The 26,377-nt window shown below is 41.0% G+C and overlaps 1 protein-coding gene across 2 annotated transcripts in view; it reads right to left on the bottom strand.

Moving 5' to 3' along the window:
- Window positions 1-26,377, bottom strand: part of LOC122552709 (ALK tyrosine kinase receptor-like) — a 1,052,914-nt gene that overhangs the window by 337,981 nt on the left and 688,556 nt on the right. For both annotated transcript variants that reach the window (XM_043695597.1, XM_043695598.1), the window contains 3 exons: window positions 23,020-23,169; window positions 12,328-12,428; window positions 5,216-5,385 (listed from right to left, as the gene is read on the bottom strand). In XM_043695597.1, the coding sequence (XP_043551532.1) occupies window positions 5,216-5,385; window positions 12,328-12,428; window positions 23,020-23,169 (421 nt within the window). The remainder of the gene's footprint in view (window positions 1-5,215; window positions 5,386-12,327; window positions 12,429-23,019; window positions 23,170-26,377) is intronic.

The following is a 26,377-nucleotide window of genomic DNA, read 5'->3' as shown; positions in this document are numbered from 1 at the left end:
GGCTGGTACAATTGCAACATTTAAGAGGCATTTGGATGGGTATATGAATAGAAAGGGTTTGGAGGGATATGGGCCGGGTGCTGGCAGGTGGGACTAGATTGGGTTGGGATATCTGGTCAGCATGGACAGGTTGGACTGAAAGGTCTGTTTCCATGCTGTACATCTCTATGACTCTAAGTAATTCAAATTCGGTTAGTGATCAGGAACAACAGGATGTGACTGTAAGTGAGGCAGGTAGGGGGATTCTGAGATCAGGAGTGGAGGAGCCTCAGCCCTTGACCTTGTCCAACAGGTATGAGATTTTTGCTCCCTGTATGGATGAGGAAAAGGGCTGTGGACAGGATGACCCAGCTGACCATGGCACCATGGTGCAGAAGGCCATTTAAGAGGGGTAAGCAAAAAGACAAAAAGCTGTTATAGGGGATTCTATAATTAGGGGGACTGACAGTATCCTTTGTGAGCCGGATCGAGAGTCCCACATGGTGTGTTGCCTGCCCGGTACGAGGGTGCAGGACATCTCCGACCAGCTTGAATGGATATTAGACTCGGAGAGAGAGGATCCAGTTGTTGTAGTCCACATTGGCACAAACAATATAGGCAAAGCTAGGAAGGAGGACCTGTTTGGGGAGTATCAAGCAGTAGGAAGGAAATTGAAGAACAGTCCTTGAGGGTCATAATCTCTGGATTACTACCTGAGCCATGTGCTAATTGGCATCGGGATAAGAAAATTAGGGAAGTAAACACGTGGCTACGAGATTGGTTTGGGAAAGACGGATTCCATTTCATGGGATATTGGCAACTGGGAACTGGGGCGATCTGTACTGATGGGACAGTCTCCACTTGAACCAATGAGGAACCAGTGTTCTGGCGAAAAGGATAAATAGGGTGGTCACTAGGACTTTAAACTTGTGGGGCGGGGGGAAGGGAAAGGGAAAGGGAAAGTAACAGGGAGTATGGTGTCAAGTAGAAAGATAAGCAGCAGGTTAGCATGTGTGCAGGGTTTAAGTCCGAGGCAGACTAGGAATGAAGCAAAAAGGAAGGATAACTTTGGACACACTAATAGAAGTGATGGAAATCATGAGGATAAGAAAATTAGCATTAAGGTGCTTTATCTGAATGCTCGAAGCATTCGTAATAGAGTAGATGAATTAACGACATGAATCATCGTGACTGATGATGATGTGATAGGCATCACAGAGACATGGTTGCAGGGGGGTCAGGACTGGCAGTTAAACATCCAAGGATTTACAACATATCGAAAAGACAGGGAGATGGGCAGAGGGGGCAGGGTTGCCTTGTTAGTTAAGAATGAAATTAAATCTATGGCACTGAATGACATAGGGTCAGATGATGTGGAGTCTGTGTGGGTGGAGTTGAGGAACCACAAAGACAAAAAAACCCTAATGGGAGTTATGTGCAGACCTCCCAGTAGTGGTCAGGACCAGGGGCGCAACATGTACCATGAAATAGATAGGGCTTGCCAGAAAGGCAAGATCACGGTGATCATGGGGGACTTCAACATGCAGGTGGACTGGGTGAATAATGTTGCCGGTGGATCCAAAGAAAGGGAATTCATGGAATGCCTACAGGATGGCTTTTTGGAACAGCTTGTGATGGAGCCCACAGGGGAGCAGGCTATTCTGGACTTAGTACTATGTAATGAGCCAGACTTTATAAAGGATCTTAAAGTAATGGAACACTTCGGAGGCAGTGATCATAATATAGCAGTGTTCAATCTGCAGTTTGATAGAGAGAAGGCAAAATCAGATGTAATGGTCTTACAGTTTAATAAAGGTAATTACAGGGGCATGAGAGAGGAACTGACGAAAATTAACTGGAAGCAGAGCTTAGCGGGGAAGACAGTAGAGCAACAATGGTAGGGGTTTCTGGGTGTAATTGAGGACACAGTACAGAGATTCATCCCAAAAAAAAATTATCCGGGGGAAGGTACATGGGGTATAAGACAGCCATGGCTGACAAAGGAAATCAGAAAATGTATCAAAGAAAAAGAGAGAGCCTATAAAGTGGACAAGAGCACTGGGAAATCAGAAGATTGGGAAGACTACAGAAACAAACAGAGGATAACAAAGAGAGAAATAAGGAAGGAGAGCATCAAATATGAAGGTAGGCTAGCCAGTAATATTAGAAATGATAGTAAAAGTTTCTTTCAATACATAAAAACAAATGAGAGGCAAAAGTAGAAATTGGGCCGTTTCAAATTAAGGAGGAAGGCTAGTGATGGGAGATAAGGAAATAGCTGAAGAACTTAATAAATGCTTTGAGTCAGTCTTCACAGTGGACGACATGAGTAATATCCCAACAATTTAGGAGAGTCAAGGGGCAGAGTTGAGTGTGGTAGCCATTACAAAAGAAAAAGTGCTCGAAAAGCTAAAAGGTCTAAAAATTGATAAATCTCCTGGCCTTGATGGGCTACATCCTAGAGTTCTGAGGGAAGTGGCTGAAGAAATAGCGGAGGCATTGGTTGAGATCTTTCAAAAATCACTGGAGTCAGGGAAAGTCCCAGATGATTGGAAACTCACTGTTGTAACCCCCTTGTTCACGAAAAGATCGAGACAAAAGATGGAAAATTACAGGCCAATTAACCTAACCTGGGTTGTAGGTAAAATTCTAGAGTCCATCGTTAAGGATGAGATTTCTAAATAATTGGAAGTGCAGGGTTGGATTAGAACAAGTCAGCATGGATTTAGTAAGTGGAGGTTGTGCCTGACAAACCTGTTAGAATTCTTTGAAGAAGTAACAAGTAGGTTAGACCAGAGAAACCTTGTGGATGTTATCTACCTAGAATTCCAAAAGGACTTTGATAAGGTTCCTCACGGGAGGCTGCTGAGTAAGTTGAGGGCCCATGGTGTTTGAGGTGAGCTACTGGCATGGATTGAGGATTGGTTATCTGACAGAAGGTAGAGAGTTGGGATAAAAGGATCTTTTTCAGAATGGCAGATAGTGACAAGTGGTGTCCCGCAGGGTTCTGTGTTGGGGCTGGAGCTGTTCACTTTATATATTTATGATCTGGATGAAGGGACTGGGGCATTCTGGCAAAGTTTGCCAATGATACGACGTTAGGCGGACAGGCAGGTAGTACTGAGGAGGTGGGGAGGCTGCAGAAAGATTTAGATGGTTTAGGAGAGTGGTCCAGGAAATGGCTGATGAAATTCAATGTGAGCAAATGTGAGGTGTTGCACTTTGGAAAAAAGAATACAGGCATGGACTATTTTCTAAACGGAGAGAAAATTCATAAAGCCAAAGTACAAAGGGAACTTGGAGTATTAGTCTAGGATTCTGTAAAGGTTGACTTGCAGGTTGAGTCCGTGATTAAGAAAGCAAATGTAGGGTGTCACTTATCTCAAGAGGGTTGGAATGTAAAAGCAACAATGCGCTACTGAGACTTTATAAAGCTCTGGTTAAGCCCCATTTGGAATACTGTGTCCAAGTTTGGGCCCCACACCTCAGGAAGGACATGCTGGCACTGGAGCGTGTCCAGCGGAGATTCACATGGATGATCCCTGGAATGGTCGGCCTAACATATGATGAACGGCTGAGAACCCTGGGATTGTATTCATTAGAGTTTAGAAGGTTGAGGGGAGATCTAATAGAAATTTGCAACATAATGCATGGTTTAGAAAGGGTGGATGCTGGGAATTTGTTTCCGACAGGCAGGGATACTAGGACCCTTGGGCATAGCCTTAGAATTAGAGGGGGTCAATTTAAAATGGAAATGAGGAGACATTTCTTCAGACAGAGAGTGGTGGGCCTGTTGAATGCATTGCCACAGAGCACAGTGGAGGCCAGGACATTAAATGTCTTCAAGACAGCGATTGATAAGTTCTTAATCTTGCAAGGAATTAAGGGATACAGGAAGAGTGTGTTAAGTGACATTGAGATACCCATCAGCCATGATTGAATAGTGGAGTGGACTTCATGGGCTGAATGGCCTTACTTTCACTCCTATGTCTCATAGTCGCTAGCCATGCCGGAGTGGTAGGTGAAGGTGAGGACTGCAGATGCTGTAGATTAGAGTCGAGAGTGTGGCACTGGAAAAGCACAGCAGGTCAGGCAGCATCCAAGGAGCAGGAGAATGGACTTTCGAGCAAAAGCCCTTCATCGGGAATGCCGGACTGGTAGGTCACTGAACTCCAAATCAAAAACCTGCAGGTTTCTGCCTCGATCCACAAACAAGAGCAAGGTGTGCTGCTGTGTGAGAGGTGTTGTATTTCAGGTGTGCTGTTAAAGAGAGGATCTGTCTGTGCTCTCAAAGTGTTAAAGATGCCACACTTCCCAAGCAAAGAAGAGCACTGGAATTATCCCTAATGTCTTGATTAGGATCTATCACTAAATCAACATTACGAAAACAAATGATCTTGTCCTCTCATTGCAGTTTGTGAGAACTTACTGTGTACTATTTATCTGCCATGGTATCTACATTACGACAGTGACTGCAATATAAAGCAAGTAATAGTTATAAAACATCTTGAGACATGCTGAGGTTGTGAAGGGTACTGTATAAATGATGGCGGGGTAGGCAACACTTGGCCTTCTGAACCCTGAGCTTGTCCACTCCTTTCTTCTATACACCTTTCTTTTTCTTTTTACCTTTTCTCATGCTTTTCTTTGACCTTTTTGCTTTCTGTTGATGGGCTCAGTCAGTGGTGGCAATGGTGTCAGTGGGGCTGCTGAGTGTCCAAAGGATCGGCAGGTCTCAGGTCTGGCCAACTGCCTTGTGCGGGTGACTTCAGCTTGGGTATGGAGATTAGCCCCAGGCCGATGACCAGCTCTGGCTCAGGCCTGGCAGTCTCAGGGTTGGGATGTAGGAGATCGGAGTTGGGTCAATGGTTCAGTCAGGGCATGGCAGTCGCAGGAGTGCTGGTGGAGGTGATGATCATACTCGAGCCCACTCTAAAGACCCCAGAGCCCGAAACAGGAAGGAAATATGAAGATGAACTCTATTGCTGCATTTTCTGGCTTTATATTCTGTGTTTCAAGATGGTGCTGAGGAGTGGTGACACAAAACATCATTTTTCACTGTATTTGTAATACACGTGTCAATAAATAAATAAATCTAATGAATACAAGCCTTATTTTCTACATATCATGAATAGACACATAAGCTGTAAGCTAAAGTAAGCAGCACGATGGACAATTTCCTGGCTAAGTAAAAGGGCCGGATCATTTCTCACATGTAAATAAGAAAACACTATACCTTTCAGACACATCTGGCAATTTCAATGTTGCTTTTTGCCAGCTTCCCAAGCCAGTAATATTTGCAAATTCCCACAGTGTCCTGACATATTCCTGATCCGTCTTGTTTTCCACAACCAAGAAAGAAAGATTTCCCATTAGTGTTCCGTACAGACATAGCGACATGCGAACCTGCATATAAAAATGATACACATACAATCAGAGTCTGTGTTTAAATTCATACAATAAACAAGCTATACTGCCATGTTTCATTGGCAATCTGAGGGTGGAGGAAATTACAAAACGAGGCACCATTAAAACCAAGGCTAAATTATCCTCTTGTGTCTTAATAGTGGTGTGCACAAACACAAGTGGAGGTACAATGTTGCACTGAGGCAGGGAAACAAATAGAAGCAGAAGGAGAAGGAAAGTGCTGATTTGATGGTGAAGCTTCTCTTATTATAGTCATTTAAGAAAATGCATAATTGAGGCATGCTTTCCTTTCTCAATCTCTTAACAGGAGATCCTCCTCCAGAGCTACAGATCTCTCTATCTAGTTTTCTAGTCCTTCATGCTTGAAGTGATAACAATTTACTAACATAAGGGATTGAAACAGAGATAAAATGAAATGCATCTCTCGTAAGCTGTCTTATGATCAGCCCCTTTCAGGAAAACAAAAGTAACTTTACAATACCTACGACAAGAGTGACTACACTTCCAAATGATTTGAAGTGCTTTGAGCTACTGTGAGGATTTAAAAAGCTATACAAAAATGGAAATGATTTCTTTATTTGGTTAATCTAATGTTAAGTGTCCATCATAGACCTAAACCTTATCCCTTATTGCATACCAACACTCCACGACTGGAATCAGAAAGGGACAGAAGTATCAGCAATCTGCTTCTCCACAAGGCCTGAGCCAGTTGAACCGTAGATGAGAAAATCAAGCTGAAGTGTAATATTGCCAAGTTGTAAAACTATATACAATTTGCAGACTTAATCAATAAGAATCATTAAGAAATGGTACACTTTATATTACATTTTCCCAAGTGACTCAATTGAATACTGTTCTCCTTTTCCCATGTATTCATTAAATCAATTGTCTAATTACTTTTCATTAGCTAATATTAACCAACTAACCATTTGCATATAAATTCCAGTTGTGACCAGTTCAATACCACATTATTGGATTATCATTGAACAATAGTTTATTAATAGTTTATTAATGCCAGTTAGTCTCCATTTGCTGCTCTTTTCCTGAACACTATAACATTGGTGTGTACTTGAGACATACTTTCAGTATTGCAGAGTTGATAGCATCATTCAATATTTTACGTTCTCTAATACAGTACACCGATAATGCCCTGTTAAGGTAACATCACACCATAAGGTCGATTTTCTATTCAGTTACACTGACAGAGTAGGGGCACAGCTAATGAAGGGAGCAGAATCCTGGAAGATCAAAGGGATTTTGCCAAGTAAGATGTGTAGCACAATATGGAGGCAAACGTAGCATGGCCTATCTCAATGTTGAGATCATCTTGCTCCATCACTTATACTTTTCGCAAATAATGTGGCTTGTAATTCTAGCTCTGTAGCAGTGAGATGCCAATTCATGGCCATTATTAATTGCTAACAGGCTTGGTAACACCACAACTTCCCTCATTTATTTTCAGACTCCCATCTGACCAAACTTGTCAAATAAGTGAGACATCAGAAAACCTTGACAAGTAAAACAGATAATAGTGTATCAATCAGATGTAACTCCCTGCTTGCTCTGAATGACACCCATCTGGGGTCTACGATCTATGGGTGCGTATTGGTCACTGTGACTACCTACCTAAAGAGGTATGGATGGAAGGAGGAGGAGCAGAACAGATAGCAAACCCAGCAGCAATAGATCACTCTGAGAGATGAGTGACCTGGTTAGTATTCCTCAATTATGCACCCAGAAACTATCTACGCAGTGCCTAATCCCATCTGTATAAGGTCATACTGGTTAACTTTGTTCTCCAAAGGCGAGGTCAGTGCTGCAGTTTGGGCAATTGGATTGGGAAACATATGAAGGCTCTCCTAGGTACATAGTGCTATTGATTGCATGTGCTTGCCCCTGAGAGGGCCATACCTCAATACCTCAACAGAATCAGATTCCATTCCATAACTTTTCAGGCGATTACCACTTACTACTTCTTGGAGATGTGTGCCCACAACCCTGGCATTTGGTACTATCTGTACATTCTGGTACAGGGATACCATTCTGGTTCTTACAAGGCTGATTAATGAGGGACAACTACTCAGTGTGACACCTCACTGCTTTGGACTGCAGAGATAATGCCACTCCTGCGTGAACCAGTGCAGTGGTGGAGCAGAGCATGGGCTGCTGAGGATGCAATTCTTCTGCTTGGGCCTGCCTGGGGGTGCCCTCAATTATTGTCATTGCAGGGTGTTTTGCATCATCCTGGCATGTGGTGCTCTACACAATTAGAGTTGGCAATGAGCTAGATGCTGAAGAATTGTGGGAACAGGAGCAGGCCTCTGAGGAGGAGAAGGAGGATGCTGACATTTTGATACAAGAAGCTGACATTATCCAGGACAAAGCTCAGCTGCAACAGATAGTATAAGCCAGACGGAAACTCACTGACACCTGCTTCCAACAGTAGAGCCCTGGGTTTGGCATACCATTCTACATTTTTTGGTCATGATGCTTAAATCTGATTGGTATTGTGCAAATGACATTCAGCCTCAGTTAGCTTGGTTTCGTTCCCTTTTGTGTTCGATTAAAACTCACGTTTGTATTGGTATGAGTGTTTGCCAATACGTGATGGACAACTGGACACACTTTTTATTCATGGGATGAGGGCATTACTGGCTAGGCTAGCATTTATTGCGCATCCCTAATTGTTAAGATTCAGTCACATTGTTGTGGGTCTGGAGTCACATTTAGGCCAGATGAGGTTAAGGATGGAAATTTTCTCCCTTAAAGGTCTTTTGTGAACCAGATTTTTTTTTCTCTAACAATTCATGGTTATCATTAGACTCTTAATTCCAGATTTTTATGGAATTCAAATTCCACCATCTGCGATGGCAGGATTTAAACCCAGCTCCCCAGAATATTACTTGGTTCTCTGGATTAATAATCCAGTGATAATACCATGAGGCCATTGCCTCCACCTGACAAAGACAGCCATAATAGTCATTGCCAGGACTCTTGTCTGAGAACATGGATGCAGTGCTGAGTTCAATCACCCCACAGGAGTGGTCATGCCAGTGAACATATCTTCGAATGCATACTGTGCCGGCTGTTGATGGCCTCCTGCTGTAAAAGCCTTTCTCCCTACTACATCTCCACATCATCAGCCCTCCCTCCCCCATTCCTCCACATCCTTCATCCAACAGCTTTTCCTGTTTCTTGTCACCTAGTCTCATTCTCCCTTAAATGCCATAGCCCAAGGGGATGCTGCTTCCTTGTGTGGGAGCAAATGGTCTGCACTAAATATTTGAAGACAGCACAAAGCTCTACAACACATGCCAGTCCACTCCCTGCAGACTTCAGCAATGATAAGCATCACTGAACACTACCAAACAATTCTTCACTCAGCCACAGTCAGTATAAATCAATTGGCAACTAATGTACAGTTAGCTTCACATCCTTAAAGTAGTGTTGGTAGGAGGTCCTCCCTGCTGTTGAACATGTGTTTGACTGTGCAGGGCAAAGAGAGGGCTTCAGCGCAGTGCTGAATTCTCAAACAGCAGCACTGATGTGAAATCAACAGGCCTTCTTATCTATTGATCCTGTACTGCATACCTCTGGTGGATACTCATACTTGTGTATTGACGTCCTGATTAAAATGGTGTCCAAAATAGCCAGCACCAGAAGTGTGCCACAGACAACAATTTGAAGGCAAAATGGAGGGGGAGGGTGTCATGAACCACACACTAGGGAACTGACATTTGTTGTCAAAGATTCTGCTGTCTACTCAAAAATAAAGTAATGGATGAACACTGCTTCTACTTGTCAAACTCGATCATTACTGATGCGCCGTAATTAGCTTCTTAAGCACGAAACTTGAAACTGGGATGACTTAATTATCTTGCTCTGTTTTCCTAAATTTACAAATTTCAGCTTGGTTTCTCTTTGAGAAAAGCCCCAGTAATAAGCTTTCCACTATAATACACTTCAGGAAAAATACATTTTTCAATCACATGTAATTAAATTTATGCCTTGTTTGTTCAAAGCAATTACAGGTGCTCATTCTTTCACTCTGACTAATGCTTGTTCAAGGAAATATAAGCTTTCAGTAATAGTTTATGAAAGATGACCTGATTTCAGCATTCAAAATGCTTCAGTTGGTTTTGAAGTCTTTTCTAATACAGAGTACAGAAATGGTGCCATATAATAAGAAGATAAAAGATTGCAGCTTGAATAACAAGAGGGAACTCTCTGTAGTGTTGAGAGATTCTGCAAACTGCACACAGTCAGCTGTGTGGGGAACTCTTCAGGTTTCCGGGTGAAAAATATATAATCAATGTCTAGGCTTTTGAGCAGGTGAAAGGTCTTGAATTTTTCATGAAGGAATTAAAAAACAAAGATTGGGCAAATTGGTTGTAATATTATTTTGAAATACCTAACTTTGCAATACTTATTTTGCTGAAAACCTTCTTTAGAATAATACACATTTTAACTCTGCGAGGGAAATAGCAGACTAAATGCACTTCAAATTTGTTTTAGAACAAATTGATCACTTGACCTTTTCAATAGACAATAGGTGCAGGAGTAGGCCATTCAATATAATCATGGCTGATCATTCCTAATCAGTATTCTGTTCCTGCCTTATCTCCATAACCCTTGATTCCACTATCTTTGAGAGCTCTATCCAACTCTTCCTTAAATGAATCCAGAGAGTGGGCCTCCACTGCCCTCTGGGGCAGAGCATTCCACACACCACCACTCTCTGGGTGAAGAAGTTTCTCCTGAGCTCTGTCCTAAATGGTCTACCCCGTATTTTTAAGCTGTGTCCTCTGGTTCGGCACTCACCCATCAGTGGAAATATGTTTCCTACTGCCAGAGTGTCCAATCCTTTCATAATCTTATACGTCTCAATCAGATCCCCTCTCAATCGCTATTAGCCTTCTTCACTACCTGCTGTACCTGCATGCTTGCCTTCATTGACTGGTGTACAAGAACACTTTTTCCTTTTTCTTAATGGTAGCTTCCTTTACCAGGCTAAACCCTTAAGAGAAATCTGCATGTCCATGAAAGCTTAGACTGATTGGAACCCATCTGAAAACATATCATCCACGATTCACTTGGTGCAGGTGTGCACTGAAGAATTTTCAAGGCGGCACATAGTCCAAGGAGACTTTCGAGTGTACTATCCATTTTGCAATGTGTACGCAGCAAATAAGGACAGTCATCTACACACAGTTGGTGTTTCAACTATGCAATAATTGATCAAAAGTGGTGAGATCTTTGCATGTTAATAGTTGTACCAGTAGTGTCACCACATGCTAAGCCTGAAAATTGTCCGTTGTGAAATTGGGTACTTGTAGTTGTGGAGAAAGTGAGGTCAGCAAATGCTGGAGATCAGAGTTGAGAGTGTAGTGCTGGAAAAGCACAGCTGGTCAGGCAGCATCCGAGGAACAGGAGAATCAACGTTTCAGGGAAAAGCACTTCATCAGGAATTGCAATTGTGCGCTAATGTCCTACTTTTGCCTACTTCCACAAACAATGGAGCTTCAGCAAATATTTCCTAAAATGTTTTTTCTTGGATAAATTAAATTTACAACTGTTAAAAAATAAAACAAGCTCTGCTCTGCTATCACATACATCTTATTCTTGTTCATTGTACAGGGCAGAGATGACCATGTTAATTTGGTCAGTACAGCTGGAAAGCTTTAAGGATTCCCAGTCTTTGCTGTGTCCTCAGTCATTTCTTAATATTACATGGACTAAACTAATTGATTGACCATTGGTATGCAAGACAGTAAGGATCTTAAGAAGGGATTGAATAATGTTGTCCATTTGACCCATTAAGGGAAACAGAAACAGACCCATCAGTCCAATTCTTCCATGCTGACCAGGCATCCCAATCTGACCTAGTCCCATTTGCCAGCATTTGGCCCATATCCCTCTAAATCCTTCCTATTTGTTTGAAGGTTCTTCCAAATGTTCTCACGAATGCACATTCTGGATGAATTTTAGCTCAGAGTGGCTATGCTCATGGTGCAGCATCAGAAATTGTGTGAATCAACATGATTTGTTTGACAATAGTCTTTTCACAATTCATCAGGCAAGGAAGAATGAGTCAGATAATTAGGTACTTGTTAGTCTGACTCTATCCTTGTACCACATGTACTCTGGTTCATAAATATATAAAACTATTAAAACAAGATTTAAATGGTGTCAGTATCAAAAATATGGTTATAAATGCAGTGTAATTTCAGCAATGTCTAAACTAATGGAAAATTCCAAAAAAACAAATGATCCAAATAGCCACCAATATTTGCAGCTCATGGCTGACTATTTAGTTATGTTGGTCAAAAAACCTAAAATGTTGGGAGAGTTCAACAGGATTCAACATCTGTGGGACAAATAGCTGGGATTCTGTCAAGAAAACAAATGACCAGTCAGAGAACCAGTGGAGAAACTCCATCAAGTCATGAGGGAGACTCAACAGAATTAAATGACCTTCAGGCGCTAAGGTGGCCACCATGGGGACTTCCTGATGATTGGAGACTGACATGGGACTTCTCCTAAATTTAACTAAGCCTGGTTGCTATGGTTCCCACTGCAATGGACTTCAGTTTACCTCGCTCAACATTTTAGATCTGTCCCTCTTCAACAGACTTGAATAGTTAACTCTGTTTCTCTTATCAGAGATACTATCAGACTTATTGTGTTTTCCATCACCTACCTGATTGTTGTAATTTCAGATTTCCACAATTCACAGCATTTTGCTTTTGTATTAATTTCTTGACAATTAGTTCTCTGGATGGACAGATGATGGATTATGGATCAAAGTGAGGTATTCAAAGAAGTATAATTTGCTGGCACATTGCATTTATGTGAACAAACAAATAATTGTTTGGAAACACAGTGGTGAGCCTTTGAGTAAAGCAGAAACAGTAGACTTGCCTCACATGCAGAGTTCCTGATAGGAGTTGGAAAAATTGGGCTTCTCAACTCAGTGAAGTCAGCTATCAGACTCTCCCTGGTATTCAGGAACAGGACATGATCTGAAGAAAAAGCACAAATTAAAAAGTACATGAATTGCAATCTCTCCAGGTAGAACAATCGTTTACCTTTAAAAAATTTATTACTACTGAAGTGCAGGTTTCCTTTATTACAGCAGCTGCTGTTTCTCATTACATTCATGTTGCTTTCAGCCCAAATAACTTTGACTACTCTAAACAACTGAATTGATCTCTCACAAAACTGGTCTGTATGCAGCAGATGCGTGGTTAGTTCCTAAAAGGTATGGGTGTGAATATGAACACAGCTTAAGAAATTCCCATGAGAATGATTCTGGAGATAAGTTAGCAATCTTGGCTTTTCTATCTATACAGTACTTACATGTAAGTCGTGTATCACCGATAAAGCTGCTACAAACAGTGATGTGAAGAACCTAACAATGAGTAATCTCTCTCAGTAAAAGTCTCAGCAAGGTTGTGTTTTGTATGAAATGAATGTTTGGAAGCAGTTGATGTGAATACATTTAAGCTGTGTGGATCAATTGGAGTTTTACAGGCTCAATGTTTTTCTTCTTGTGAAATAAAACCCTCAAATAAAAAGAAATGCATTATTACTTAGGTATTTATATAAAGATGCATTTATATCATATAAATAATATTTATATGTATTAAGAAAATATAAATTTACAATCACAGCATATTGGTTATATTAATACACTACCATTCCAGAGGCATAGACTCAGGAGTAAGGCAAAAAGTTCAAATTTCATCATGGTAACTACAGATCAAATTCAATTAATAAACTGAATCTGGAATGTGGAGCTATTCTCACTAATGATGACCTCTCAACTTCCAGATTATCATTAAAAAAAACTGCTCTGGCTCACAAAGTTCTTTAAGGCAGAAAGTTTGCCATCCATGTCCAGTCTGACTTCTATATAGATTCAGTTAAGGGAATCTTGGAATGAGCAATAAATGCTAGCCTTGTCAGCAAAACCCACGTCCCAGGAATGAATATAAAAATATAAAATTATTTGTACTCTATATAATAGAAATGTATTTAAACAAATACCATGTCTAAAAACTTACATTAGCTTAAGAGCTCTATTATATCTTAAATTGATTCAAGACTGATTAAATATGTTGCTTTTCAATCACTGTGTTTCTATTTTGTGCTCAGCAACCTTGCAGATTCAGCAATAAGTTAAACAATTGTTCGTGGTATTCACTGACAGGGGAATGTAAGCTAGCATACCCAGAGAACTGCTTCTTCTTCTTCTTCTGAGTATGCCATGGATCACTAACGAGTGAAGCTGGCTAGAACCACACTGAACAATTGCAGGGACCTATTGAAAATCCAGACTTGCAAAGCACTGGACTTGAATGTCAGCTCGATGAGTACCCAAGAGACAATATATCATTGAATATATTCAAGACTGAGTCAGACAGATTTTTGATTGACAAAGGGGCCAAAGGTTATGGGGAACAAGGCAGGAAAGTGGACTTATGGTCAAATTGGTTGGGCAATAATCTTTTTTAACATGCAGAGCAGACAGGAGGCATTAAAAGTGCTCCTGTTTATGTTCTTACCTTCTTATGTGCTGCCAACTACATCAAACTAGCACTGCATTATATGTGTCTGTGCAGAACTTTCATGGCTCAGTGGTTAGCATTGCTGCCTCATAGCGCCTTGGGTGACTGTGTGGAGTTTGCACATTCTCCCTATGTTTGCGTGGGTTTCCTCCAGGTGCTCCAGTTTCCCCCCACAATTCAAAGATGTGCAGATTAGGTGAATTGGACATGCTAGATTGCCCATAATCAGGGTGGGGGAATGGGTCTGGGTGGGTTACTCTTTGGAGAGTTGGTGTGAATTTGTTGGGCTAAAAGGCCTGTTTCCAAACTGTAGGTAATCTAATCAACAAAAAAGAGAGTAGTATTTTATTTTGTGGAGTGCATTTTGCTTATTGGAATAAAGGTAACAGCTGGAAAATTGGAACTTTTCAATCTTAGTTGCAACATAAGTTACAACTAGTACAGCTTACTTTTTGCTACTCTAGAGATGGGGCTTATTCATGGCCTGAAAAAGATTCTCTACCGCACCAACATGACATATTTCACATTCTACATCTTCTTATGACCTCTCAAACAAAGGAAATAACTGAGCAAAAATCAGTGCTGACACCAGGTGGTTTTGTATCTTGACTTCAACACGCAATATCTGAGTTGATCAGTTAAATTGCACGAGTGGAATGGAATAGGAGGATGGAAGGGAGGGACAAGAAGTCAAAATCAATATGTTTGCAAGACACACTTTCAACCTGGATTTATCATGTGCTTACTGTCTGCCACATAGGAGGTTTAGGAGGCCAGTTAATGCCCAAAGCACAGGTGCTGCATGGCCAAATTTAGATATCATTAAATTGTATGATTGTTAATAACTGATTTAGTGTTATATTGAGTCAGGTATTCACACATTGCTCAATTGCCATTAGCTTCCTTTGGGAACACGATCCTCTTGTTGTGCCATGTCAACAAACAAGTTCACTAATTTCAACTATTACTGCAAGTATGCAGGTGCTGATCAAAGGATACAAAGTATCTCTAAGACAAACAGCCTTCTCCATAATTATTTATCTTCTAGACATGTTTGATAGAAAGAATCCCATTGGTAACTCACTGGGGAGACAATAAAGGATGTTAGCAATTGGAAGCCAAAAATGATGAGAGATGGCACAATCTTCAAGAAATTTAAACTGTCAGCAGGAAAACGCAGGCACAGCTGTGAACACCTTAGAATCCAGAATAAGCAGTGAATGTCGAGATTGGAGATTCATGTTGTTCATGATGTAAAGGGGCAAAGAGTAAAACAGAGGGTTTGTCTATCATTGCTATAATGTATAATGGGTTGGCAAATTGCACAATAAACAATTTATGATTTATTGGTGACCTTGGTGCTGCTCCAGGACAAGCAGTTAACTTGGTCACAAGCTAATAGGGGCATTGCTATGATCCCAGCTGTTACAACTACTGGACAGGTGAATCCCAGAATGAAATCTGGTTTGATATTATCTTTCAGTTAACGTGATGGAAATTTGCTGAGAAACAGACACGCAAGACTGCAGATATTCTTTTAGAATGGAATACAAGTTTCCTACAAAAAAGGAAAAGTGATCAAGTAAACTACGCTAAGTTATTTCAATATTAGAACACAATGCAGAAAAATGTTAAGATACACTGCTAAACAAATTTTCACCTATTCACCAATATTGTCACCATATAGCATCAAATTCAGAGGATCTGTCTCAAACCTTTAAATTTAACTGATCCTTCCCAGTTCTTTCCTGTGAACTATGAAACACTTTCACATGTATATTGACAAACCGGAGAGCTTAGACTTCCTCTGTTTTCAATATGCTGCACATTTCTAACTAAACACTCCTGGTCTTAAGTTGCACAAATTAACTGTCTGCCAATGTAACATATTCTCTGAAGTGTTATATATTCCTTTCAAGGAGAGAAAGTAAAATACACTCCTGATCCCAAACAGGTCTCCTCCAAAACTGCTAAAAAATCCACAGTCTCTCTGTTTTTTCTGAGCTAAAATAAATCCTTGTTCATCCTGAACAAAAAACAAGCTGATGTTTACATTGTGTCATAAACCCAACACAAATCTAACAATCTTCGAACAATGTCAGGGGTTCCTTGCCACTCTGACACATACTGGTTTAGATTATGGTTGCAGAAGGATTGATTCACCTAGTCATTATTTAAACGTTTTCACAAAATTAATCAACACTCAGATGCCATTATTTTGAAATATAATCTTTCAAAACCTATCTATATTTATATGTTTACAAAAGTCAGACACATTTCATCAACCATGTACATTGAGATTTTCATCTGCCAAAGCAAGATTATTGGCAGCAGAACTAGGCCATTTTCTCTTTCACACACCTTTAGTTATACCCATTTCACATCTCCATTCTCCTTTATCACCATCAACAGTCTTTTTGTATGATTCTCTAGTCATTCTTACAATCGGTTCCGCTCAATCCTACTTCACATTCCCTATCCCAGCATGAACATCAAAGCCACTATTTACCAGCCCCATTCAGTTCTGTTGGAAGAATCACATTAGAATTGAAATGTTGACTTTGTTTCTCTCCCTACAGATGCTGGCAGACCTGCTGAATTTCTTCAGCACTTTCTGTTTTTATTTCAGCTTCAAAGCATCTGCAGTATTTTGCTTCAGTACATTTTGAAGTCAGGAGTTACTTTTAGGATTTCATTTGACTTCAATATTCTAAGATGGGATCAACCTTCCTAACACCGTTTGAAGTTACGGATGGAGGAAGAAGAACAATGTAAAATAAAATCAAGGAATTGCTGAGGGTTCAGAAGCTTAAAGACAAGAAGGATTGATAATGGTTCAAAGATGTGATTGTTCCATTTGGAAAGTGGGGAAGAGATCAAAAACAAACAAATTCTGCAAATTAGTGATGGATGTTGAACCATGAGGTGTGTGATAGGTAGCATGGGTACTATCCCACACATTCCAAGATGAGCTACCACCAAAAACTGGTTGTCAGCTTAACCAACCAAACAGTGAATTAAATTTCCGTGAACCTGTACAGATAGGCGTGAAAGGGTGTACTTAGTACAGGATATAAAAAAAATTCCAATTTTAGCAACAGAATCATTCATCAATAAACTACTTCAATTGACTCTAATCACAAGTAGGTTATGCACCAGAGCAATATCAATATGATTGATTTTCTGTTCCTTGAAATAAGACTACACTGCCCGTAATACTGACAAATGAATATGATGAGTACAAGGTCATGGTGACCCGGCAGTACTGATTTTACAAAGCTCTGGAGTGGATTGATTCTCAGCCCTGATTGATGTTGACATCATCTTTCATCCAATTGTGATTGAAAAACACAAGCACATCAACAGATAACATAGTACATATTGCCTATTAGTTAAACTCAGTATGCCATTCCACTGGAAATTGGATTACTCCTGGGCACATTCTGCTGCACTCCCAACTGAGAGCAGATGTTAATGGTGAAAGGTTAGGAGTGAGGAATGGGATGTCAGTTTTGGATATGCAGGACACAATCAGCTTGCAAACTCAATACACTGAGCTAGAGAATGGTAAGATGCAATTTCGCTGAGCCTTTTTCATTGACATCAGTGGGCTGAATCTTACTTGTTTTTGGTGAAAGTGCTAGCTGTGTCCAGTTTTTAGGGGGGCTTAGCAAGATTTCATGCCATATCTTATCAACTTGTCTCTTAACTACTGACTCCACACCAATAGCATTCCTCACAACCAATTCTATCCCATATTTCCACATGCCATTCCTGGAACAAGTTGCCACTCAACCAGACTTCTGCTGAATGACCAACATCCCTTGTGCCTGCATCACCTTTAAAGCCCATTTTGGATGAAGACACTTACTGTCAATTTGGAACTGCCCTACAAAATTCCTGGCATTTTCCTGGGACATGGCACAACAGGGAGAAACTGGCACCCCATTTTATATGAAGGGAACTTGAGGTCCTGCTAGCTGAGGTACACAGATGTGGGATATCCTCTTGCAGGATCAGCAGTGTAGACCATGACACCTGGCTTCATTTCAGATAAAATACAGCCCACAAAAGGGCAGAGACAGGGCTGATGCGCTACCCAATATTCAGCTCCTTACGCCTCATGAGCAGAGCATCCTGACTCTAACCACCTCACACAGTGGACTAAGCTTGTGCAAGGCTTCTATCATAGGCTGCCCTCGATTTCCTGTGTTGGAACTCTCTGAACAAAGGTTATCTCTTTTGATTTGACTGAGGCCTGCTGACAACAGTGACAAGCTTCCTGGCTATGTCTATGCTAACTGGAAATGCAACCCAGAACTAACATGAGCCTGGTATCTTTGGTTGAGGAGGCAAAGTCCAAAAAGGTGATGCAAGACAGATATGCTGTGAACTTCCAGGTAGGCTCAGAGTGAGTGAGTGCTATAATGAGAACGAGTTGCACAAGAACGCAACCATTACGTTATAGAAGAACTGACTGTACTGTTGAAAAGGCTGGTCTCTTAAAGGAAAACAGAAGAGACAGTCGGATATTGGGCACTAAGAATTAATCTTATGTTAATTTTAACAAAATTTAAAAGAACAATTATTACTGGGGACTCTCCCATCATGGGCACAGACAGGAGATTCCATGGCAGTGAGCATGAATCTGGGATAGTATGTTGCTTTCCTGGTGCCAGGATGAGGACGTCTAAAAATGTTTGAAGTATATTGTTAAAGGTGAAAATGAGAAACCAGAAGTTATTGTACACATTGGTAGGAATGATAGAGGTAGGGAAAAGATTAAGGTTTTACAGAGTGAATATAAGAGATTAGGTAGAAGATGGGCGGCACGGTAGCACAGTGGTTAGCACTGCTGCTTCACAGCGCCAGAGACCCGGGTTCAATTCCCGCCTCAGGCGACTCTCTGTGTGGAGTTTGCACATTCTCCCCGTGTTTGCGTGGGTTTCCTCCGGGTGCTCCGGTTTCCTCCCACAATCCAAAAAAAAAAAATGTGCAGGTTAGGTGAATTGGCCATGGTAAATTGCCCGTAGTGTTAGGTGAAGGGGTAAATGTAAGAGAATGGGTCTGGGTGGGTTACGCTTCGGCGGGTCGGTGTGGACTTGCTGGGCCGAAGGGCCTGTTTCCACACTGTAAGTAATCTAATCTAATTAAAAAACAGAACCTCAAAAGTAGTAAGCTCTGATATACTCCCAGTGCCAAGCTCAAATGAAGAAAAGAATAAAAAGATAAAGGAGATTAATCAATGGCTGAAGAAGTGTGTAATGTTCAGGGAGTCAGGTTCTTGGATCATTGGGATCATCTGAGCAAAAAAGACTGAAAGAGATCAATACCTGAGCTGGAAGATTGTCTAATTCTATTAAGGGACAATGTATACTATTAGAGTGGTGGTGTGGAGGGATCCTAAGCAGTCCAGTAGATTAGGATACTTTGAATCTGAAAATAACAATTAATTAGAAAGACAGACAAAAGCAAGTCAGAGAAAGAAGTAACTATGAAGAATTAAACTATTTCTTCCAATGCAAGGGATCTTACAGGTAAGGTCGATGAACGTGGGGCAAGTTTGAGAACATTGGGATGTCATAACTAATTACAGAAACTTGACTGAAGGATGGACAGAACTGGCAGCTCAATATTCCAGGTTTTAGATGGTGTAGGAAGGATAGAAAGAGAGACAAATAGGAGGGTGTGCTGGGGGGATGGTGGGCAGTGTTTTTGATTAAGGAAAACATTACTGCTGTAACTAGAGAAGATATTTCTGAAAATTGGTCCAGTGAAAATATATGCGTTGAAATTATAAATAAAAATGGAACAATAACCCAGTGGCTTTTCATTCAGTAGTTTAGTCTGTGCCGTACCTATGTGTCTGCATTCTGGATCTGAAAATAAAACACCATACTGTTCAAATTTGTACATGTAATAATATCATTCCTTAATAAAGCATATGCAGTTTTTTGAATGTCATCTAATATGCACAGAGGTATTGCGGCATAATGGATAGAATCCTTGCCTTTAAACAAAAAGTTTCAGGTTTGACTTCCAGTCCAGGAGTTGATGGCCACAGAAGGTGTGTTAAAACATGGCCAAACATATTGATTATCAACCTGTAAATCCTTCTACAGTGTTTATTACAGGCAGTAAAAGTGGGAAGGTACTGTGATTCTGATCAGCCATGCTTGCTGCAGAGCTGCTGAGTGTCTGCCTCTCGACAGATACATTCTTGGCCTAAAACTCTCAAGGTCTGTAATGCTCTGTTTCAGACAAGACCTCCCCCAGCACCAGCATGGCAGTGGGCAGGAATGGAACCTCTCTTTCCTTAGCCTGGATTATGCTGAGTACCCAATGTGCCAGATTGACAAGGGTATGAAGGCCCTTGACCTGACTGCTGGCTAAAAAGGCACAGGTAAAATGTACAAAATGCATCTGCATTTCTTGCACCTCAATGCTGAGAAAGCTTTTCATCTCAGCAAAGTCCCTGACCAACTCCCTGAAAGAGTTTGCTTGTCCTGCCAAACATTCATTCCCATCTTCAAATCATTCCCTTTGCCCTTTTCATTCCTTTGCCAATTCCTCAATTCCCCTCTATTTTACTTGATCTCCTACTCCTCTCCTTTTTTCCATACCAATCCTTCGGCCCTGTACTCCCCTTTCTCATCCCTATTCCCACCTTCTGCTGCCTTACTCTATCCCTTTCTGTTACTCTCCTCCCCTCCATACTTGCAACTTATCCTCTCCCTCTTTGCCAATCCACTGCTATTCCCTGCACCATCAGTTTCTCTTGCTTTCTTGTTCAGTTTCTCTTCATTCTTTTTTCCATTGTTCTCTCCCTCCCACCTCCAATCTGTATCCTCTTCCCCCCGCTTGTCCATTATATCTTCACCTTGATTCACCTACTGACCGTACAAGATTTTTATATTTCACTGTAATTCTCCAGGTGTTACCCAATAGGAGGTCACAAGTATCTTAAAAATCTTACAGCTTATCTCACCCAGCCATGGCATTTGAAGCACCATTAGTTACTTATCTGCGCTGGAGTTGTGAAGACATTGCCCTGTGTGATTTTAATTATTGTAATGAGCAAACAGGGACAATATCAAAACATGAACAGAAGACGTCTACTTTTAATATGGCCATTGACTGAAACTTAAATCTATATCTTTGCTTCTAATTCTCTCGTGGGAAATGGGCTGGGCAAGCATTCATTGCCTGTGGCAAAAGTGAGGACTGCAGATGCTGGAAACCAGAGTTTAGATCAGAGTGGTGCTGGAAAAGCACAGCAGGTCAGGCAGCATCCGAGGAGCAGGAATATTGACGTTTCGGGCAAAGCCCTTCATCAGGAATTGGCATTGCCTGTCCCTAGTTACCCTAGAGAAAGTGGTGGTGAGCTGCCTTCTTGAACTGCTGCAGTCCATGTGCTGTAGGGGGACCTTAGGGAGGGATTTCCAGGATTTTGACCCAGTGACAATGAAGGAACAGAGATATACTTGCAAGTCAGGATGGTGAATGGCTTGGTGGGGAATTTGCATATGGTGATGGTGTTCCCAAGTATCTGCTGTCCTTGTACTTTGAGATGAAAGTGATTGTGGGTTTGGAACATGCTGTCTAAAGATCTTTGGTGAATTTCTGCAGTACATCTTGTACATAGTACACACTTGTTATTGAGCCACCGTGGTATACGGAGTGGATGCTTGTGGACGTGATATCAATCAAGCTGACTCCTTTGTCCTGATTGGTGTCAAATTTCTTGAATGTTACAGAGTCACAGAGTCAAGCAGCGCAGAAACAGACCCTTTGGTCCAACCAGCCCATGCCAATCATAAACTAGTCCCACCTGCCTGCACTTGGCCTATATCCCTCCAAACCTATCTTGTTCATGTACATATTTAAATGCCTTTTAAATGTTGTAATTGTTCCTGTATCCACCATTTCCTCTGAAAAAATTGTCCGTCATGTATTTTTTCAATCTTTCTCCTCTCACATTAAAAGATACTCCCCTGTCTAGGGAAAAGACACCTGCCATTCACCTTATATATGCCTCTCATGACTTCACAAACCTCTATAAGCTTCCTATGCTCCAGTGAAAAATGTCCCAGACTATCAGGCCTCTTCCTATAACTCAAAACCCTCCATTTGCCAACATCCTGGTAAATTTCTCTGAATGCTCTCCAGATTAATAATATTCTTCCCGTAACAGGGTGACCAGAACTGGACTCTGTATTCCAGAAGAGGCCTCACCAATGTCCTGTACAACCTCCACATAATGTCCCAACTCTGGTACTCAAATGTCTGAACAATGAAGGCAATACCTTCTTATCTACCCTATCTATATGGAATGCACATTTCAAAGAATTATGTACCTGAACCCCTAGGTCTCTCTGTTCTATAACACTACCCAAGGCCCTACTTTTATTCATATGAGTCCTGCCTTTGATTGTTTAACCAAAATGCAACATGTCATATTTATCCAAATTAAACTCCAACTGCCACTTTTCAGTCTATTGACCCAATTGATCAAGATCTCTTTGGAATCTTAGATAGCTTTCTTTGCTATCCACTAAGCCACCAATCGTGGTGTCATCCGCAAACTTACTACAAACTTACTTCTATATTCTCATCCAAATCATCCATATAAACGACAAACAAAAGTGGACCCAGGACCGATCCCTGCAGAACAACATGGTCATAAGCTTCCAGTCTGAAACATAACTCTCCACCATCACTCTCTGTCTCCTGCCATTAAGCCAATTTTATATCCTATTGGCAAGCTCTCCCTGAATCCCATGTGATCCAACTTTACTCATTAGTCTACCATGTGGAACCTTGTCAAAGGCTTTACTAAAGTCCAAGTAAATAATGGCTACCGCTCTGTCCTCATCAATCTTGGTTACTTCCTCAAAAAACTGCAACAAGTTTGTGAGACCACTCATTAGCTCTGTCTCATCCTTTCTTCATAAAATAAGCCAGGACAAAATACACCTCTTAAAGGCATAGTATCATCACAAGGGTAAGTAGTGAAGAAAATAAAATACTTGATATAAGATACCTTCTGAGTAACATAAGTTGCTTTTCTCTGCTTCGTTGACAGACTGACTTTGCTTCAATTTCCAACTTGGTTCATCCGTCTCTGAGGTAAATGATGACCATCCACAATCCTCTTCGTCAAATGAACAGTATGAGCCAATGGGAAGGTTATCTGCAGAAAGAAGAAAATCTGGATGATATTTTCCAGTTGTTACACAAGAAGAATAATTACAGCAAGACACAGAAACTGATTTTGTGGTACGTGCAAAACAAATTACCCTCGGCATGAACCATGTAACTCAATAGCGACAGATACAAATGACTGAAGACCACTGTTTCACAAGTGGCTCATCTTCAGCAATTTGTGTTTTAGTGCCATGCTCAGACAGTAGATTTTAGTTAGAAATTAGACACGTTGATGTTTATATTGTTTGATTTAATTTTTGTGGAATCGATTATTGGTGCTGGGTGGATGTAAATAGTTTCGGAGTTGGACATAAAAATGAGGAAAGACTATTTGGCCTAATGAACCCATGAATAAAAATACAACATGATGGAAATGCATAGCAGATCTCTCAGTACCTGGGGGAATAAAAAAGGTTAACATTTGAAACAGGAACTTTCATCAGAACTGTGCACAAAGCGATGAAGGATTACATTGAAAATGCGAACATATCATCCTCTATCAGATACTCACTGACCTTCTGTAAGTTTCCGCCATTTGCAATTTTAATTTTACATTTCTCACATTTGAAGGCTTTCATTCTATCTCTATGATCAATTCTGATGAAGATTTTTACCCAAGATATTTAGCCTCCTGGGAAAAGGTGTATTCTTTTCTGGTATACAAAAAAGATATACAAACACTGCAAGGGTTACTGGGAAGAACAAGATTCATCCCAAGAGTAAACCGCAAAAACTAGAAAAAAGTTTTGTTAAATTCAATGCTTGCCAGTCTAGAAAGAAGTAGAATGATGGGTAACTTCATTGATATATTGAAAATATTTAGTAATTCAAAAGTAAGTTGAGAATACTCTCAGTCGAAGGTTGCAATTGGAGCAAAAGACATGGATGGAGAATAGGAAATTAATTATAAGTAAATTCAAAGCCAATACCAGGAAATACATCTTTATTTCACATTACAATTTTTTTGGTGACAATTTGTCAGGTATAATACCTGGGATAAAAATGATACAAGTGTTCAAAATATTATGGGATGACATTTCATGACTTGACTCACCTTTTCTTGAAATTTACTTGCCTGAAATAAGACCAAGTTAAGAAAAAAATCCAAAATATCAATCTAAAGTTCTTGTTATTGTATCCACTGTCATACATGCCTCTGGTTTGGAATATCATGCGAAATCTCAATCACTGAACTGTTACAGTGGAGAAGAAGGCCATTTGGCCCATTATATCTGTACTGACTCTTTGAGCAGTTTAACTTTGTGCCAACCTCTTGCCTTTTCCCCACAACATTGGTTTTCTTGAAATAAAAATCTAATGCTCTCTTGAATGCTTCAATTCAACCTGCCTTCACCACATTTCGAGACAACACATTCTATGACCTAAATACTCACTGTGTCAAAAATGATTTTCTCGACTCACATTTGTTCCTTTTTTGAAAACACTTTCAAGCTGTACCCCCTGATTTTTGAACCATTTACGAGTGGGAATAGTTTTTCTTTCTATCCATTCTGTCCAGAAGAAGAATCATATTGAGCTCGAACTGGTAAATCTGCTTCAATCTCCACTGATATGGTCTGCTGTACATTGGGGAGACCAAATGTAAACTCATGGATTGTTTTGCCGAGCATCTCAGCAGGGCCCACAGGTGCTGACCGATCCTCCCATCACCACTCATTTTAATTCCCCCTCACACTCTCTTTCCGACATGACCATCCTTGGCCTTCTCCATTGCCACAACGAATCAAACTCTAAATTGGAGGAACAACACCTCATCTTCTGCCTGGGCAGCCAACAGCCGGGAGGACTCAACATCGAGTTCTCCAATTTCAAATAATCTTCCTTCCCATCCTCTATCTTCCATCCCAGCCCCTCCCTCTCCCTGCCATTCCTTCCAGCCACCTACCTGCTTCATCCCTCCCATCAACCAACCAGGTCGTACCCTCTACCTGTGTTCACCTATCCCCACCTGACCACCCTGCCTCCCCCATCCCCTTTATGGGCAGGTCCTCTTACACCCACCCCCTGTCCTGAAGAAGGGTCACACCTGAAATGTTGACTTCTCCACCTCCTGATGCTGCCTGGCCTTCTGTGTTCTCCCAGCCTCCTGCTTGTCTACCTGAATCTCCACTGATGCTGGCAGACATGGTGAGTTTCTCCAGCACTTTGATTTTATTTCAGATGCCCGCATCTGCAACATTTTGCTATAATCCAAACTTCTTGCCTTGATTATTCTGCCCAATTATCTTGCATTATCCTACTAGAAAATGCATTCTCAGAAATCTGATAATACAAGACCCTCCCACAGAAAACTGAACTTTTGTTTTCCTTTTATGTTCGGGAAAGTCTCAAAAAACAGGACTTTGAAACACTTTCATCATATAAGCTTCAAGTTGTGTCTGGTGGGTGATGGAAAAATGTCTTTGTTATTGTATCCTGAGCTGTAGAAAATGCGCTCTGCGCAACTAACTCTTCCTCTTATGTACCATAAAATGTATGACTCATGTTTATGTGGCATAAGTTTGCCTGCAGAAATTGCCACTATTGCAACAGATCATGTCCAAACAAATTCAGAATGGTGACAAAGGTTGTTATACATAGAGTCATAGATAGAGTCATAGAGATGTACAGCATGGAAACAGACACTTCCGTTCAACCCGTCCATACCGACCAGATATCCCAACCCAATCTAGTCCCACCTGCCAGCACCCAACTCATATCCCTCTGAACCCTTCCTATTCATATACCCATACAAATGCCTCTTAAATGTTGCAATTGTACCAGCCTCCACCACTTCTTCTGGCAGCTCATTCCATACACGTACCACACTCTGTGTGAAAACATTGCCCCTTAGGTGTCTTTTATATCTTTCCCCTCTCACCCTAAACCTATGCCCTCTAGTTCTGGACTCCCCCACCCCAGGGAAAAGATTTTGCCTATTTACCCTATCCATGTCCCTCATTATTTTGTAAATCTCTATAAGGTCACCCCTCAGCCTCCGAATCTCCAGGGAAAACAGCCCCAGCCTGGTCAGCCTCTCTCTATTGCTCAAATCTTCCAATACTGACAACATCCTTGTAAATCTTTCCTGAACCCTTTCAAGTTTCACAACATCTTTCCAATAGGAAGGAGACCAGAATTGCACGCAATATTCCAACAGTGGCCTAACCAATGTCCTGTACAGCCGCAACATG

The sequence above is a fragment of the Chiloscyllium plagiosum genome, chromosome 9 (assembly GCF_004010195.1).
Source record: "Chiloscyllium plagiosum isolate BGI_BamShark_2017 chromosome 9, ASM401019v2, whole genome shotgun sequence".
NCBI classification, from domain to species: domain Eukaryota; kingdom Metazoa; phylum Chordata; class Chondrichthyes; order Orectolobiformes; family Hemiscylliidae; genus Chiloscyllium; species Chiloscyllium plagiosum.
This window is presented reverse-complemented; position numbering and strand designations above follow the sequence as displayed.